The 18,806-nt window shown below is 47.6% G+C and overlaps 1 protein-coding gene across 4 annotated transcripts in view; it reads left to right on the top strand.

Annotated features, from left to right (window-relative positions):
* DNAJA3 (DnaJ heat shock protein family (Hsp40) member A3) overlaps positions 1-15,193 on the top strand; it is a 32,388-nt gene extending 17,195 nt beyond the window's left edge. The window contains exons 11-13 of one of the 4 annotated variants that reach the window (XR_013347264.1): positions 5,100-5,222; positions 6,268-6,474; positions 14,785-15,193. Coding sequence is in view for 2 of the 4 variants with exons in the window: in XM_077827724.1 (XP_077683850.1) it covers positions 5,100-5,209 (110 nt within the window). In the remaining 2 variants the exon portion in view is untranslated. Of the gene's footprint in view, positions 1-5,099; positions 5,223-6,267; positions 7,517-14,784 lie in introns of those variants that run through there. The other 3 variants (XR_013347263.1, XM_077827724.1, XM_077827725.1) reach the window with 3 other exon arrangements.
* Positions 15,194-18,806: the final 3,613 nt, after the last annotated feature.

Consider the following 18,806-nt stretch of genomic DNA (forward strand, 5'->3'; position numbering starts at 1 on the left):
TTAAAAAAAAGTACATTGATTTAAATCAGATTGAGCCTTTGTTAAACTAACCTGTATATTTGTTGTTTCAGTTTTAGATTAAAATGTATAAGGAACTAAATTATAAAGGCGTTTTAAAAATACCACTATGGGTAGGGTACCTTATTTGAGTTTTACAAAAGTGCTAAAGGTGCAAAACATTGAAAATTAAAGCCTGATCCTGCAAACACTTAAGGAGCTACATAACTTTACTCACATGGATAGTGTATTTACTTCATTGGGACTCCCCGTGTGCTGAAAGTAAATCCGTGCATAACTGTTTGCTGCATGAGCAGCTAAAGTTGTATTTTTATATAAAACTTTGTTAGTGGGATAAAATCTGTCACTTCAAATCAAAATTGCTTCAAATCTTAACAGCAAACTAAAAGTTGTTCAGAATTTCAGTACACTAAAAAAGTTCAAAACTTTTTATTCCCACAGGCCACATTTTTCAAAAATAGGAGTCTAAAGTTAGGCATGTAAGGGTGAGATTTTTCAAAAGCTTCTTAGTGACGTAGGAGTACAGTCCTATGACTTCTCACAGCAAACCTTGAAGAAGGATAGGCTGGTGAAGCATTTCCACTTGACTTGAGGAAGTTCGGTATATTGGAAGAGGGTTACTGGTTTATCCATTTTGTTTGTTTGTGGTGTTCTCACAATAAGCATGTTAAATGAGGCCCTTGGCTTGCCTTTTCAAGCATGGATGAGCATTTGAAGTGAGACTTCTTAGGAGAAAAAAAAATCTGTAAAACCTGATATGTTACAATTAAGAAACTAGGGAAACCAGTACAGAACACCCACTTTAGCAATTTAAGAGTAAAATGGTATGGAAGTAAAGAACTAGCACTATAAATCTGAATTTAAATCAGAAAATCTATTAAATTTTTTTTAAATCATGATTTTTATCCACCTTGTGGTCTAGCCTTCCTAGCAGAGTTTATAAACACAGTACCCCAAAAGGGTGTTCTTACTCACAGGAAGTGGATAGTGTTGAGTACAGTGCATCTGAGGGGAATTCCACCGCAGGGTCGTGTTTCACTACCATTGCATCAGTCTGACTCTGACTTCTGGAGTAGACTTGAAAGGTGGACTGCAAAGAAAGGTGCTCTTTCTTTGTTGGCCAATTTATTACATGTAAAGAAGGCCTGAAAAGGATTCCATGATTTTTTTTCTACTCATTTTTTATTATAGAAATAGCAGAAATAGCCAGATTTGTTTCCTTTGTTTTTGCTGGAGGCTGTTCTCAAAGGGCCAGAGAACTGGGGTGGAAACTTTATCAGGCTTGTGTATGTGGGGAAAGTTTTACCAGTTATACTGATATAATTCTAGCAGTATAGTTAAACCCAGTTATATTGGTGTAACTCCTGGTGTGGACACTTATTCAAATATAAGAGTGCCTTTTTTGGTTTTCTTACGTTGCTTTGGAAGGGATTTAAGATAAATTGGAAAAAAAACCCACATATAACTATCTGTTTAAATTCACACTTCACCTTATAGTGATAAAACTTTTCCATGCAGAGAAGCCTTTAGTCATCCAATGTAAGGGTGGTGGTGGGAAATCTTTTACCAAGACATTTTTCTTACCTGTTATGCAGACATTTGAGTTAATGCATATTAACAAATGAAACTCTCGATTTTTAAACAGTGTCACAAAAAATTCCTTCCAACCTCCATTGTTCAGGTTTGCCTCCCTTGGTACTTGTAATGCTCCTCATGGTCAGCCATAAAAAGAGGGTCCACATCTCAGTTTCTAACATAGAAAACACTTTTCAGGTCTTCCTTATACTTCGTAAGGAATCAAAAACGGCACAAACCTATTTTTTCCGGATGTGGTTCTGCATCAGCCAAATCAAAGTTCCCAATTTCGTACAGCTTTCCATCGTTTTAGGCCCTCTGATGAAGTGGCAGGGTGGATCACTCCAACTGCAACAGAGAAGACTACCAATACTCAGCTCTTTCTTTCCCATAGATCATGTTTTTATCAGCAGCACTGCAGAGAGTTGGCTTTTGGTAGCAATCTTTATCTGGCACCTCATGTTCACAGCCCTTTTGGGTGCCTCAGAATGTAGCAAACAAAGCATATCTTAAAATAAAGACAGGCCCAGTGACTTCACACAAGTCAGTAAGTTCCCTACGTGGTGTGGTTTTTATCCTCACTGCTTAAGATATGGATATCTCTCCTCTTGATCTGCACACTGATGGAGAAGAGATTGCAGGTCTAGTGAGTTGGTTCCCTCCAAATGCATGTGGTGGCTTTCCGAAGGATAGGTCCAGCAGCTGACTTTACCTCCACTTTCTCTAGCTGAACTTTCCCTCCCCTTATTTACTGTACGATACAAGAATCCATTGGAAAAATGAGCCTTGTCTCTGATACATGGGTAATCGTTCTTCATTTATGGTAGCATCTGTCACGCTTCAGGGCAACTGCACTTGTATTCCTGCTGTATGGTCCATCAAGGGCACCCACACTCAGGCCGCTGGGTCCCCAGCCATCACACCCCTCACTCGCTCCCAACTGGGTTTTTCCAGGCTGCACAGGTCCCTGCCTACACTGATACTCCCAGTAAGCAGCCTGCCTGTCCAGGCCAGTGTCTGCGCTTTGATTTCTCTCCGAAAGCTTTGAACAGTGTGATTGCCACCAGTCACACGTTACCACACAGTGTTTTCTAAGCAAGCACATTAAGGTGAAAACATATTAAAACAATAAAAGAACCTACACACATGTGGAAAAGCTTACCAGAGACCACCCCCAACTCCAGCCTAGGGCTTGAGTAAGGAGTCTCCATCAAACCCCACACAGGTTTTTGTGTGGTTACAGTTCATAAGGCCTCAGCTCAGAAAAGCACCTGCAGGAATAGTTCCGTTTTACCTTTTTACAGCCCAGGCCTTTGATCTTGTGACTCTGGGAACAGGTAACCAGCGGACAACGATAGTCTCCTCAGGGCAAACCTTCTGAAGGCGGGGTGGTGTGGAACTTGAATCCCCCCCCCTTTCCCTGAGGTTATATACAGTCACAATCCCCGATAATACACAAACCATTCATTTAATACAGTGGATCCCAAAGCTACTTAATTCAATAAGGTCTCCTGAGAATATAGCAGTAAATTGGCCTGTCTGTCACAGGGCCTTGCATTCAAAAACTAAGCACTTGAAATCTTGCATTTTTTCAGTGATGTTGCATATGAAATTACCTCCTTTTGCATGTCAACCAAAGAGTAGGGGAGACAGACAGGAGACATTAGAGCAGGAAGACACTCCAGTGCCTGTTTTTATTGGTCCATTAGTATACATGAGTCAGGTAAATTGAGACATAACAGCTCTCATGAGCAGGGACCGTCTCTAATGTGTCTGTTCAGAACTAGCACAAGGCGGCCCTGGCGTCTAGATGCTACTGCAATACATATAATAAATAACAAATCAAGTGGCTAAACAGTGCATGGCCTGCCTGAAAAAAGCACCTATGCTGAGTGGGTGTGCAGCTGAGGGAGGCTATGTAATGGTTTTGTCCTTCTCTACCTGGGCTGTTTGGTGATGGTATACTGCATGCGATTAGTTACTAATGGGAAGTGTTCTTTGGTAGGCATGGCATAGGGTACTCCAGTATTTCCCCAAGTGTGAGGTAACTCCTTGGGAGGGCTCCAAGTGGGACCAGTTGACAGGCAGGGATCATCCTTTTGTTCTGTTTGTGCAGCACCCAGCATAGTGGGGTTTAGGTCCATGGATAGGGCTCCAAAGTGCTATGGTAATACAAATGAATACTTTTCCAGCCTCAGTTTCATTTAAAAGTCTCTAGCTCTCTTTGTGGGAAACCTTCAAAATGTGACATGAGTGACACCAATGTAGCAACATCTGCCTAAGTTACTGAGATCCTGAAAGGATAGCCCTGAGGGGGAACTTTCCCATTTATTTCAGTGGCTGCTCGCCCAGATACCAGCGACAATACTTTGAATGTAACATTGCTAATTGTTTTGCTGCTCATCAAACCATTTGAGAAAGAAGAGGAAGGATCTTATTACAAGGATCTACACCAAAATGAGGGGTGCAGAAGATGTAAAGCATGACAATTGATAGGTTTTTGCCTTGTTTTCCTGAAGGGGGTCCCAGCTATCAAAAGCTATAAAAAGAGGGGTACACAACAGAGGTGAAGGATGCAATAGATAGGTGGAAGAGGAGACACCACTCTCTTAAAGAGTATCCTTCACAAGCAAGTTGTGGTGTTTCAAAAACAACTCAGATTATCAGTATTAGGGACACCAGAAAGCTGCAGCAAATACATGTCTTCAGTTCAGTTTTAAATGCAATGACAGACTTTGTATCCTAGAGTAATTGTATCAATCTGTAACTTATATGCAGGGAGTTGACGTGCACAAGTCTAGGAAGAGCAGTGTAAAGAGAATATATACTTAGCTTGCTGGACCCAGGAGGCTGTACTAGTGGCATGGAGGAGAAGCTAACCATAAATTAATCAGAGCTCTGATAGTCTGTGTTGCATGTGGCTTACTTGCTCTCTGAAAGGATCGTTCATGCTACACCCTGGTGCTCACACACAGCATGTTGCCTGTTACTAAAAGTTCAACTAACTAATGATTTTGTGCCTCTTATCTACTAATATCTGTTCACATTTGAAACTTGGTTGGCATATAATAAACTCTTCTTAAATCTGGAGTGTTTGAATGTCAGTGGCTGGAAAGTGGGGGTGGGGGGAAGAGGATAATGAGTGGTACTCTAGGTTAATGCATTTATCTTTCACCTCTGAGGCCCAGATTTTTCACTTTGATCATAAGTGCAAATTATAGTGCCTGGTCTCATTGCATTCTCTCAAGCCACTGCCAAGAGATGCAAAGAAGGAACAGCAGGTGGCTCATGTGCAGTAGCAGATCTGTGCAGGGATGTTTACACAGCATCTGCACACATGAGCACTGGCTAAAGCCAGGCATATTGTGTTTCAATTCACAAGCCCAAATTCACTGTCTAAAATAGTTCCATAATCTTACCTAGACTTCTGAATGCTGTTCCAAGATGTGTGGTGATTGGCACAGGTTGAAGCGTACCCTGATAGCAGCTCTGCTGTTTATGTCTAGGTGGCAGGGCCACGGATAGCTCTGAAGCAGGCGAGGATAGGCCTGAGGCTGAGGCGGGGGAGAACAAGGAGGGATTCCTTACCAAACTTAAGAAAATGTTTAGCTCCTGATATTCCACCTGAGGTAGGAAACCTCTTGTACTTTACTGATTGTTCTTTCCTCATGTTAAGCAGAACATGCATCTCTTCTTGGGAGGTAGATTGGAGAGGAAGCAAAGAAATTGCATTGCTTTTTACTTAGCCTCAGGCCTTCCAGCCATCAGTATTAAAACCTGGTCATTTTATTTTATCTCTAAACAATAGCAGAACCCAGCAGTGTAGGGTTAAATTTCATTGTAGCTTCTAACTAAACAGATATGCAGTATAGCTCTGTTTAACGCATGGCTCTACTCTGAAAAGTGAAAATAGCCCCGCCTTAGTCCCCAGATCTGCTCCCTGGGTGTATTCTGAGAAAGATCTGCTCACGGTCACTGAAACAAGTTTAGGGCTTTTAATCCTGCTAGTCAGCGTAGCTAGAAGATGCAAACCATTCTGCTGCTGATACACAAGGAAGAACAGAATGCAGCTTGCCATGTTTGTTGCTGACAGCTTGGCAAGCCTGTTGAAGGCAAGGGGATTGCACAGATGTCACTGGGGGGCACAGTTGGGCCTGTCGAGCCTTTAATATTGGTGAGGAGTGCAAGGACGGAACCCGGAACCTAGTTTGACTCAGTCCCAGGCTGAGTTTGCAGGCCTGGCAGTTGGTGCAAGGGAAATTTCTTCATTTATAAACAGAGCAAATTAGATACAGAAATCCATGATGTGCAATAGTCACGGGACCCCAATGCCATTTTTAGTCAACTCTGAATAGAAAGCACACTTTAAACACCTTGTTTGTGAATGTAACAGAGCAGTGCACATGGTAAGAATACTTGGACTCCAGAACCCTGCAGTGTAGGCTGAGGATTCCCAGCCTCTGAGGCCCAGAGTTTGTCTCCCTTTTGTTACTGAGTTACGATTTCTTCCATGTCAGTTCCCAGGGACTAATGAAGTGTGCTCTCAGCTAAAGGGGGAACTGCTCGTTGTTACTGTGGCATTTGCCAACAACCTTTGAGCGCTGTGTGACATTCTTAGGCTTGGACATGAGTAGTTCATTAAATGCTAAATATTTTCCCCATCTTTAACTCCAGGGAAACGTTCTACTGGAAACTAGACAGTGGGAAGCAGCAGTAGATCATTCCTCCATCCGGGGGGGGAGTCATTCTGTCTTCTGGCTGTGAGCCTTGGAAATGAAAGGATGTCACTTAGCAGCAAACTTACTGCCAGCCAGCAACGCCATGAACCACAGAGGCACCAACAATCACCAGATCATGAGGAATTAATCGCCTTAGGAAATGGTAACAAAGTCATCTGTAAAGGTTCTAGGTTTTCTAGTGCTGGGAGCTCATTTGGATCCTTCTGGCCCTATTTACAGAATTAAAACTTGCATTATAATTTAGAGCCAAATGTGATGGAAATTTTAATGGTAAAATTAATATTTTGTTTCCAGTGGAAAATGAAACAGTTTGCTGTACTGAGCTTTCAGCTAGCTGGTGTCCCACTCAGCATGCAAATGTCTTGACAAGCCCATCCACTCAGTCACCTTTCTTCAGTGCTAGATCTGCTTGGTGCATCCTTTCCTAGAAGGCTTGGTTTGTCAAAGGCCATAATCCTGTCTTGGACGGTAAAATCTGATGTGAAGAGGCCTTGGCTCTAGACTTATGTAGTACATTTTCTTAAAGAGGGATATCTCACTTCTGCTGAGATTGAATAACAGTGAAGGAGCATAATTGCATATGGCCCCCCACAAGGTGTGAGGTTGGGCATGGCTTTCCTTGTCTGGTTAGCATCTCCTACAGACAATATTGATTAGAATCTGCATTTTGCATCAACTCTTCCCTTCCTCTGAGGTTAACTACAGGTAGCAAAACAAGGCAAAACATTGCTGTTTCTAAACCAGTACAGATCTCTCACCAGCTCTTATGAAAAGCGCTGGGGCTGTCAATTGTTACATTACAACTGAGCCCTGTTAGTCTTCAGAGAAAAGGGCTTTCTTATGTTGGTGGTGATACAAGCAAATGTAAATGATCAGCCTCTAAGAATCATTGTTTTATTTTATATAGGTGTAAAAATACAAACGAATTAGTTTACACTCTACTGCTGGAATTAAGCACTAGTGAAGAGTATTTTCATGGTTACTGCAGCCTGCCTTTTAGTTAAATACTTTACAACTACCAACAAGCCCACGTGCTAGCAATTGACCAGTTAAACAGGATTTGTCTTAGTACATCCCAAGTTGCTAAAATAAAGCACCTGTTGCCTCCTGATTATACTGTCTGTAAAGTGATTCTGTATTGATGTATATAAGATGATCTACTCATAAAGATATTTAAAACCTGTTGTGTTGCTTTCCCCTCCTTGTAAACCACCTGAAAGGGTACTTTGGACTGCAGGCTCTGAAGCGTTTTATTTTTAGTCCAGATGCTGGGGGAGGGGAAAGGTACTTGTTGCTCAGAGGAGGGGGTTGGAAAAGTGTTTCAGAAAGAAGTCCGAGCCTCTTTCTTTACTCTGACCCTACTGTCTTACTGCTAAGTGGTGTAGAAACAATGCCTAAAGTACTTAGCACCTTATTCTGCCGCTTTACAGGTCATTCATTTACTGCTCAAGGGAGAGGTGCTTCAGCTTAGTCTCCCATTCAGTCCCATTTGTAGCTTTGCTGAGCCTAGGAGCCTGAGTCAGAATAAGGCTTTGCCAACGCTACCAAGTCTTGTCCAAAAAGTTGACAAAACAAAACAAAAATCGCCAAAGGGTGTTCACACTTGCTCTCTCTGTCAGCAGATCATGTCCACGTTGTGGGCACCATCATCGACAGTGTGAGCAATGCACTGTGGGTATGTATCTCCTAGTGCAGTGCTATGGGAAGGCGGAGCTGATTGTTGTGTATCTTGGGAGGGTTCCCGCTGAGTTATCCCCCAGCCTCCTCAGCTGCGGGGAGCAGCATCATGAGTAGCTCTGTGAGCTCTCCATGCAGAGGAATGTCAAAGCAGTCTCTCCTCTCTCCCCCTCCCCTCCTTCCCCCCCCCCCCGGGACAGCAGTCTCCCTGCTGCTGTGTTCCTAGTGCAGGAGCATTTCAATGATTTGCTCTTTGCTCCCCAAATGGAGCAGCACAGTTAACTGTCAGACACTTCCCGCAGCTTTGAAAGAGGAGGGGCGCATGCCTGCAGGGCAGCAGAGATCAAAACACTGAGCAGAGCATTGTGGGATACTGGCGGAAGCCAGTTCTGTCAACAAAACAAACAGCACAGTCTACACGGGCTCTTCGTTGACAATAAAGGGAGGGGGAAATATAAAAGTCTCTCGGAGGGGTGGAAGTTTTTTGTTGCTGAAACCGGGTGTTTTTCCCAACAAAAGTCACATTGCTCACTGTTTTGTTGCCAAAAGATAGTTTTTGGCAACAAAACTGGGTAGTGTAGACAAAGCCTAAGGCTGCAATAATCCAGCAAAGCGTTGACACGGCTCTCTGAAAGGTGGCTGAGAATTCAGGCTGGTGTTGAAAAGTGTGTCTAGCAAGGCCTGTAGGTCTGCTGTTTTCAGACATGGAGAGTGCCCAAGCCTGTGGCATTTATGGCAGGTGCTGTTGCAAAGGGAGAGGGCTGAGCTGATGTGGTTACTGTGGGAAGCCCACCTTCACTGAAATTCCAGAATGACCCATGGTCATGATGAGCTGATGGGCAAAACCTGGCATCTGCTCTGCCAGCAGAAACAGAGGACTGTGACAGTGCCGTGAATTAGCTCACCAATGCTGGGAGCAATGGCAGGGGGCTGGGGGTGTGGCTGAGCCGGGGAACCTGGCCACCACACTTGTGAATGCCACCTTTGCCTCACAAAGCACCATTATATTAATGGAACAGGTGTTGCCTGTCTCTCTAGGCTGCATTGTCTACCCTGAGCACTTCCAGGAGATAGTGTACCATCTGCTACACCTGCTACTGCCAGGCAGTCCTCCATGGCACAATGTCTACCTACTTTGGTGGTAGGTCTGCCCAGCTGCAGCAAAGGTAATGCGTTCCATAACCTAGTGGATCGTGGCATTTCAGAAATGCTTTAGGCAGCCAGAGGCAGGGGATGGGCTGCTGCCAGTAACATCTCTGGAGTTGTTTGAAAGGAAGCCAGCAGTGAGAATAGCTGATGTGGTGATGATTCTCACACACAGCCGTAGCATAGCTCCTCTTTACTGGCCGCTCTCACTCCCCCTTCAGCTCACTAGAATTTCTCGCTGGCTTCAGAGGCTAACCTATGCCTCTGAGGTCAAAGAAGATCATGTGAGGCTCCAAGCCTGGTGGGGGGGCCTGGAGCACCTCTGCTTCCATTTCCCCGGGTGCCTCATGAGGAGGTCGGTTACTGTGCTGTAACCCCTTCCCTTGTGCTGTTGTCTGTCACTCCTCACGTGTGTGCTGGCTCAGCAGTCCTGTAAACCCAGCCTCACATGCACTGTTCCCTCTAAGTTGTGTGTGGCGTGCACATGCGCACACAGATCCTAAACACCGTGCGCACAAAAATTTGCACAGAAGAAATTTTTTGCGCACACGGCCTGTCAAAAATTAGAGGGAACATTGCTCTCGTGCACAGCACGTAGTTACCTCGGTGCTATTTTGCTGTTTAAGAACCTGCCCCTTAATCTGCTTCTGCCATGACTAGCTTGAGCACCTAGAGTTGCCCTTGTGACAGTGCTAATTCTCTGGCCAGGCCCCATTGGAGGGCTCGGGGCCCACCAGGCACATGGAACTTGGAGACAATGAAATAGCAGTTCTGGGAATCCCTTCATTTCCCCACTTTCACTCAAGTCACTGGCTGGGCACCCAAAGGGGTAGTTATAACTGTCTGAGCTGTGGGTAGGAAGTCCCTTGCACTGTGCACGCTGAACAGGCTGCCACTCACAGCCACAGCTGACAAAAATGGAGGGTTTAATTACATCAGTGTAAAATCTGTCCTACAGAACCATGCCAAGCGCATTCTCCTGCGCCCCTCAGGGAGGTAGCTTCTGTGAGAGCCTTATTACAGAACTGGGAAAAGAGACCGAGCCAGATTTTCTACCTCCTTCTGCAGGGTCCCGGCGCAGGGACTGCAGCAGGTAGGTGGAAAGGCCCAGCTGTATTATTCCATGTCTCTCTGCAACAGGAGTTAGGCTTGTCTACACTACACAGCTTTTAGCGACACGGCTGTGTCGCTAAAAGTCGGGCAGTGTAAACGCTGTTTGTTGGCACTTTTGCCAACTAAATACTTCTACCCCCTGTGAGCGGGGTTTGCGTTGTCAACAGGAGAGTGCTCCTGCCGACAACGAGCCGTTTACACTGCCACTTGCCGCGGCAAAACTTTTGTCGTTCGAGGGGGCTTTTTAAAGCACCTGTGAACGACAAAAGTTTTGTCGTTCAACTGGCAGTGTGGACAAAGCCTTAGAGCACTGGATAAAAAGCCTTTTCTAATGTTCTAACCACAACTGGTTTAAATTCTCCACCAATCTTGTAGTTACATTAAAAGGGTGGGGAAAGGATGGTGCAGTCGTATGTTCCAAGGAGCATCCAATCATGGCAAGAGCTGTTGCTTTTGTGTAACACTTAGATTGGGATACTCAGTCTAGGCTGGGTGAGCTGGTCCACTGATGGGTCAAATGTCAATTGGCTCCCTTCTATTTGGTCACGATCAAATATTCCTGCAAGAATGTGCTGACGTAGGTGGCAGCCTACCTCTGTGATTCCAGCGTGGTGCTGTTATTTCATTTTTTTTAGAACTTCATTTCATTGTGTTGCACTTTTTGTGTTAAAATACCTCAGTTCAGTAACTTGTTTTTCTAATTAGGCCTTGGGGTGACCATAAAGTCTTTTTTTGTTTTGTTACTGTTCTAAAAAATTAGGGCTTTAAAGTAGTAGCCATTTTTGACATTATTTGACCAATCAATTGATCTATGACTTTTGGGCCAGTCAAACAATGAACCCTAACTCCACCCTTGCCCATGCTGTTGTAGATTCGGTGTTTCTCGGCAGTGTGCAAACAAAGCCTTTTTGTTTTCAAAGCTGTTCAGAACATACAGAACAGTGCAACACTGGTCATTCTCTTCTGGCTATTCACTATTTTCTTCTATGCAAACCTGAATGAGGGAGGAGGGAACAATGTCAGAGGTCTTTGTTGTCTGCCAGCTGCTGATCAAAGGTTCTAGTCCTGGGGTTGAGTTTCAGAATCTGTTTCATGTCATGCTCTGGATGCATGACATAGAACCAGGCCATGTTTGCCAATTCCTGAGTGCTGGGGAGCTGAGGTTCTCGTACTGAGCTCATGCCTGCAAAAAGAACAGGGGAAGAAGCTTTCACTGGCCAGAACAAGGGCTGCTGGGTCATTTTACATGTGGCTTTTACACCATACAGGGGAGCTGAGTAAGGCTTCTATTAAGCCAGGATCTGCTAGGAGTTCAACCAGGAGTATTTCCAACAGGGGTGGTGGTCCTCTCTAAGCACGAGAGATCACTTCCTTCTCCATAAGGAAGTTTGAAGAACACTGAATGCAGCCACCTCTGGGGTAGAATGCAGCAGCTATTGAACAGCACATGGCAAGGCCGCAGGACTGAAGTTAGAAGAATATTGTATCCAACTGAAACTGCAGAGGGACCTTTAAGGAGGCAGAATTACCCAAGCTGGAATTAGGCCAGGACAGCCAATGAGCATACTGTTGTGGGAAGTGCTTTCATAGCTAGAAGCAGTCAGGACTTCATATTAGGCCTCACCTGAGCTGATTGCTGCGGAGCTTTAGAAACACAAGCTTGTGAAGCTGTAATAACTGGTGATGCAGATCCTTGCAGCATGTTCTATAATAGTCTGAGAAAAGAGCCTCCGAGGCCTGATCTGCGCTACTAAGTTAGGTCGACATGAGCCACGTTAGGTTGAGTTAATAATGTATGTGTCTAGACTACCGAGTCAGTCCCTTCCGCCGATCTAAAGGGCCTGTAAAGTCGACTTCTGTACTCCACCTCCGCGAGAGGCATCGCACTTGATTCGACATCTGCAGGTCAACATGGGGATAGTGTGAACACTGCGTTGTGTAATTTGAATGAATTGGCCTCCAGGAGGTGTCCCACAGTGCTCTGCTGTGACCTCTCTGGAGAGCACTTTCAATTCCACTGCACGTCAGCCAGGTACACAGGAAGCCCCGGGAACTTTTGAATTTTCATTTCCTGTTTGATCAGCATGGAGAGCTCACCAGCACAGCTGGTCATGGAGACTCAAGGCTGCTAACGCGCGCCAGCATGGAGCACACAGGAGGTGGTAGTGGGTCTGATTGCTGTGTGGGGAGAAAAGTCTGTGCAGGCAGAGCTCCAATCCATCAAAAGAAATGCTGACAACTATGCCAAAATAGCACAGGGAATGGGTGATGGGCTACACCAGAGACATGCAGCAGTGCCGCATGGAAAGAAAGGAGCTTCGGCAAGCGTACCAGAAGACAAAGGGAGGTGAAGTTGTTATGGTTCTGAGCCACAGACATGCCACTTCTATGAGGAGATGCATGCGATTCTCAGTGGCAAACCCCCCACCACCACCACTACCCCAAAACGCTCCCTGGATACCTCCCAGGAGTCCCGGGCGATCTTGAGCAACAACGAGAAGGATATTGTTGATGAGGAGGAGAAGAATGTGAGGCAAGCAAGCAGAGGATCCATTCTCCCCGACAGCCAAGAACTTCTTTAACCCTGGAGCCCAACCCCTCACAGGACCAGTTGGCGGCGGAGCATGATGCTGGGGAAGGCACCTCTGGTGAGCACACTTTTCCAATGAAACTGTAGGGGTTACATGCTATTATTTTTAATGTTGAATCTGAACAAAAAAGCAGGTGTAGTGGGTATCGGTGGCTACTCCAGCTACGCAGAGGGTGCTCTCCGAAAAAGACTGTTTATGTGCACGGGAATGGCCCGGGAATCCTCCATGGAGATCTCTCAGAAGCTCTCCTGGAGGCACTCTGCAATCCCTTGCAGAAGGTTTCTGGGAAGGGCTGCCTTATTCCGTCCACCACGGTCGGAGTCTTTCCCGCGCCACTCCAGTATTAACTGTTCTGGCATCATTGCGGCACATAGCATTACGGCATAAGGGTCGGGACTGTACCCAGACACTTGCAGCGTCTGCTCCCTTTCCGCCTCTGTTACCCTCAAGAGAGCAATATTGCATAGGGTCACCTAGGGGAAATGGGGGAAGTTTTCAATGCTAGCCTTTAAACCACAAGCAATTCAACAAGTAATCTGCCCTTGTTTGGTGAATTCTGGGTCACATGACCACAGTTTCCCAAGCGTGCCCTGGTTGTGGTTGGAAGGGATCACCGTGTATTGCAGACAGCATTTAAAAACGGGGGAGAGGGCGCTTCCTGTTTGTCTCCCTTCCCTCCCAACCCAGTGCTGCTTTTGTAACAATCAAACTATTTGTGGGGCTTTACAGTGATGCCTATCCTCAAGCACCATCTGGGTTGCTAGGAGAAAGGGGGCTTTTCTGAGGCTGGAACCACTCACGGGCGGTGAGTTCTATGGGCCCGTGGTGCCTGTATCCAGGTCTGAGGCCGGGTCTCTCCCTTGGCCCCGCCTTCCACCCCCGGGCGCGCCCCCCTCCCGCGTCCCCAGGGCCATTTAAAACAGCCTGGGGCCCCTACTCACCCCTGGCAGCGCAGCGGAGCTGAGCGGTTTCCTGCCTGCTCACTCCACGTGACTGCCGGCCCCTCTCTGCAGCCCCTGGGCAGGGTGGGTCTGTGTGCCGCCCCAAGTGCCCCTGCGGCCAATGGGAAACTGCAGGGGCAGTGCCTGGGGGCAGCAGCGTGTGGAGACCCCTGGCCTGCCCTGCCCTACCTAGGAGTCCCAGGTAAGCACTGCACCCCCCTCCCCTCCCAGAGCCTGCACCCCCTCCCTTCCCCAAGCTCCTTCCCAGAACCTGCACCCCCTCCCCCAGCCCAGATCCTACACCCAAACTCAGTCCCAGAGCCTGCACCCCAACCCTCTTCCCACACACCCCCTCCTGCACCTAAACTCCCTCCCAGAGCCTGCACCCCCTACCCCCTCCTACACTCCCACCCCTTGCCCCAGCCCAGAACCTACACCCAAACTCCCTCCCAGAGCCTGCACCCCTACCTCCAGCCCAGAGCCTGCACCCCCAACCCACTCCTGCACCCCCAGCCCCTGTTACAGCTCAGAGCCCGCACCCAGCACCCAAACTCCCTCCCAGAGCCCAACCTCTGACCCATCCTGCAACCCAATCCCTTGCCTCAGCCCAGGGCCTGCACCCCAGACCTCCTCCCCCCACCCAAACTCCCACCCAGAGCCTTAGGCAGGTTGGGGGGTGGAGTTTTTTGGGGGGTGGGTTCTGGGCACCACCAAAATTTCTATAAACCTGCCACCCCTGGAACCACTGACCCCAAGGATGTCTTCACAAAAGCTGCAGCACAAGACCTCTTGCCCATGCCTCGTGGCCTTACTCACCATGGCTGGAGCAGCAAAACAACTCTTGCAGTAGCCACTGGTGTGATTATGTTGTGGCTTGCAGGGAAGTGCATTGAGGGGGTGTTTCTTTTATAAAAAGAATTAATCTTGCACCAAAAACAATGTATGCACTGTCAATGCTACCCTTGTGTTTTGTATTCTTTGCAGCTGAAACCTTGTCCATTAGAACATCCTCCACACCAGGACAGAGACTTCCCCAGATTAGAAGGCAGATAAAGAAGACTTGGGGGGACATGTTCAATGAGTTAATACTTGCCTCTGAGAGTGAGAAGATGGAACTCAGCACATGGAGGATTGCACTGTCCAACAGCCTGCACAAGGATAGTGAGGACAGGAGAGCATGCAGGGAACATGAGTGTGACATGCAGGATGAGATGGTGTGGATTATGAGGGAGCAAACAGACATGCTGAGGCTCAAGAAAGGCAGCTGGATGCGAGAATCCCTCTGCAGCCTACGCTGAACCTGCTGCCATCATCGCCCAGTTCTACATCCTCCTCCCCCAAATGTCCAAGGATGCGGGGGAGAGGGGGAAAGTCCAGTGTCCCTTGCACTCAACTCCAGGGGCGGGTACAAGGACCAGAAGGCGCCCATTCCCACACCTGTTATTGTAGTGCAATTGTAAACAATCTTTCCTTGTTTCTTCCCCCGCCCCACTCCCAGTGTTATCTTACTTTTCTTTGTTGTCTCTGTGTGTTGTGAGCATAATAAAACTTAATGGATTGAGGAGAAAAAGCTCTTTATTCATTCAGCACACTGTAGTTAGTGAGAGGTGGAGTTTACAGGGGAGAAAATTCAATGAAGGGGACAGCTTGGTAAGGAACAACACACATAAGTGTAACATTACTGTAGGTCATTGCCTGGCAGCCAATTTTGAGCAGCCAGACACCAGGGCAATAAGAGCACATTGAGGGGTTCTGCATCTCCATGAGGCTTTGAAAACTAGTTTCAGCAATCTGCCTCAACCCCCTACCCCACCGGAAACTTTTCTCCCTTTGTTTCACAGATATTATGGTGCACATAGCAGGCACCAACAACAATGGGAATATTGCTTTCACTGAGGTCTAACCTAATAAGCAAACAACGCCAGCGGCCTTTTAAATATCCAAAGACACATTCCACCACAATTCTGCACTTGCTCAGCCTATGGTTGAACTGGTACTTACCGCTGTCCAGGCTGCTTGTGTATGGCTTCATGAGCCATGGGAGCAAGGGGTAGGCTGGGTCTCCCAGGATCACAATTGGCATTTCAACATCACCAATGGTTATTTTGCAGTGTGGAAAGAAAATCTCTGCTTGCAACTTTCTGAACAGACCAGAGTTCCTAAAGATGCACACATCATGCCCCTTCCCAACCATCCCATGCTGATGTCGGTGAAGCGTCCCCTGTAATCCACCAGCACCTGCAACACCATTGAGAAGTACCGCTTTTGGTTTATGTACTCTTTGGCAAGGTTGTCTGGTGCCAAGATAGGGATATGTGTTCCGTCTAAAGCCCCACCGCAGTCAGGGAACTCCATCCTGGGAAAAGCAAAACCATCCACTATGTCCTGCACATTGCCCAGAGTCACTGCCCTTCTTAGCAGAAGTCTTTGATTGCCTTGGCAACTTGGATCACAGCAGACCCCATGGTAGATTTACCCACTCCAAATTGATGCCCCACTGGCAGTCTGGCATTGCAAGCTTCCACAGCGCTATCGCCACTTGCTTCTCGACTGTCAGAGCAGCTCTCCTTTTAGTACTGCTGCGCGTCACAGGTGGGGAAAGCTCTTCCCACAGCTCCGTGAAAGTTCCATTCGAAAGTTCTACAGTCTCTGCTCGTCATCCCATAGCTGCATAAACAATGTGGTCCTGCCAGTCAGTGCTTGTTCCTCGGGCCCAGAAGCAGCAACCGTCGCCAGCCTCTGCGAATTGCTCCGGTCCATGGCTTCTAGCAGGGCTGCTTGCGTGGCATCACATTGTTCCGTGCGGTGGCTCCTGCTTCGGCTGAATAAATACTGCAGGATAAGGTGCGAGGTGTTTGTAATGCTCACAACATTGTACAGCTGAGTGGGATCCATACTTATCGTGCTATGGCATCTATGCGGGTAACCCAGGCTTAGGAAAAAAGGCATGAAAAAGGCTTGGTTTCTTTGCCGTTGATTTCTGGGAGGGAGTGAGGGAGGTATTTGCATCATGGGAGGCTAATGCCATGTTCCCATAACCACCCGCACCAACGTTTTGGTCCCATGAGGCATTGCAAGCCCAACCCAACGTTTCACTCGGCTCCGTGCATTGTGGGGTAGCTACCCACAGTGCAGTGCTCCATGTGTCGATGCAAGCCTGGCAAGTGAAGATGCGCTCCGCTGACACAATGGTGGGGACACGCAAGATCAACTTGCTTAAATCAGAGGCTCAATGTCGACTTCCATAAAAATCAACCTAAAGATACCTCGAGTCACATGTAACACCCGTTCTAAGGGAATAATCCTTAACCACAACACTGCTTTTCGCCCATTCACCAGTAGGTGGCATCACAGCCAAACAAGTGTTAGTTACAATTTGCCGGGCAGAGGCACCCAGGACAAGATGACAGGCAGCGTGAAATACAAGTGTGATGATATATGCAGTACTCTAGGAAAGGGAGAGGGAGATCCCTCCAGTGGGCGAGGCACATAACTGGGCATTAAGATTCCTGGATTCTAGTCCCGGCTCTGTGGGGCTGCCTGTGCAACCTTGCACAAGTCACGTGCAGATGTTATTCCAAGAGGGGCAGGTTCAGATGCCTGGGGCCTGGTCTTTAGACATGAGCAGCCCCAGCTCCTCTGACCACCTGAGGCATCCAAAATCAGAGTCCATGTCTGAAAATATTAGCTGCAACTCCATGCCTCACTTTCTCCTGTCTGTAAAATGGGGCGTTGGGTACCTGTACCATGCATACGGAGTAATTGCTCCATCTATATGTGAAATGTTTAAGGTAATCCCACACACCCCAGCTTTTTTGGGGCACTAGCTCTTTCCACAGCTAACTTCCAAGCTGCAAACTCTCTGGGGCAGACCCATGTTTTGTACCGCACCAGATGTGCCTCCCACTTCACAGACAGTGAGCGATTAACCCTTCACAGCCCTGCAAGACAGGTAAGCCGTCCTCATTGCGGTGCTCAGACCGCTTTCTGACAAGAAACTTGAGAGGCATGATCTGCTGTCTCTGGCCACATGCCACATAGATGGTCGGACGGACGGACAGACAGACAGCCTCCACCCATCCAGGATCAGTCCTGACAGCAAGGAAACACGGGAGCCAAGATCTGCAAGAGTGATTGGTACCCAAACCAACAATCCTTAAAGGAGCCAGATTCTCAGGAAGCCCTGAACCCATGGCCCTTTAAAGCAGTCTCAAGCATCCCAAATCTCAGTTTCCTTCACAGAAAGGAGAACAAAGTAACAAAGGGAGTTTCTTGGCACCTTTCCTGGTCTTCCTGATGTGCTTAGACAATGTGGCCGCATACTCTCCTATAGTGAGCTTGCAGGTGCTGAGCACAATGTCTTTGCCTGCGTATTCCTCCGCAGTGAACCACTGCGTGCCCCAGATGAGCAGCAGCCATCCCGTCCAGGGGAGCCTCTCCTGCTGGTAAAGCTGCACGGGATGGAGATTGTGCAGTAAACCAGATCTGTTCAGAGACTCCTGCCCGCACCTTCCTGATTGTGTTACCCCAGTGGTCTGCAGGGACACCACTGGGGCCCTGAGAACACTGGAAATGGGTGTGCCTCTTTGCACACAGCCAGGGCCAGTGGAGAGAAAGACCCAGGGGAATGAGGGGAAAGGCAGCGAGCCCCATACGCACGGATTGGAGCCATGTTTACAGCGAGGGTTAATGTGTCCTTGTTGTCAGCCAGTGCAGTGTGTGGTGCTCAGACCCTGGCACACAACAGCAGGTTTCTTTGCATCCGCATGGTTCCCCGCAGGGGCAGTAGGAGATTTGTCTGACTGGAGTACAAAGCTTGAGGGGGTGGAGGGGAACCAATGCCCCCTGGCATCCCCCAGATTAACCCCCTATGCCCGTCTCTGCTCCAGTCTGCCACAGAGATGGCAGGGGGGCTTCCTACCTTCCTTCCAAGGGGAGAGGAGAGACCATTACTCCCCTATGAGCAAAGCCCAGATCAGCCTAGTGGCTCACTTCCCTTCCCCATC

The sequence above is a fragment of the Eretmochelys imbricata genome, chromosome 10, assembly GCF_965152235.1.
Source record: "Eretmochelys imbricata isolate rEreImb1 chromosome 10, rEreImb1.hap1, whole genome shotgun sequence".
NCBI classification, from domain to species: domain Eukaryota; kingdom Metazoa; phylum Chordata; order Testudines; family Cheloniidae; genus Eretmochelys; species Eretmochelys imbricata.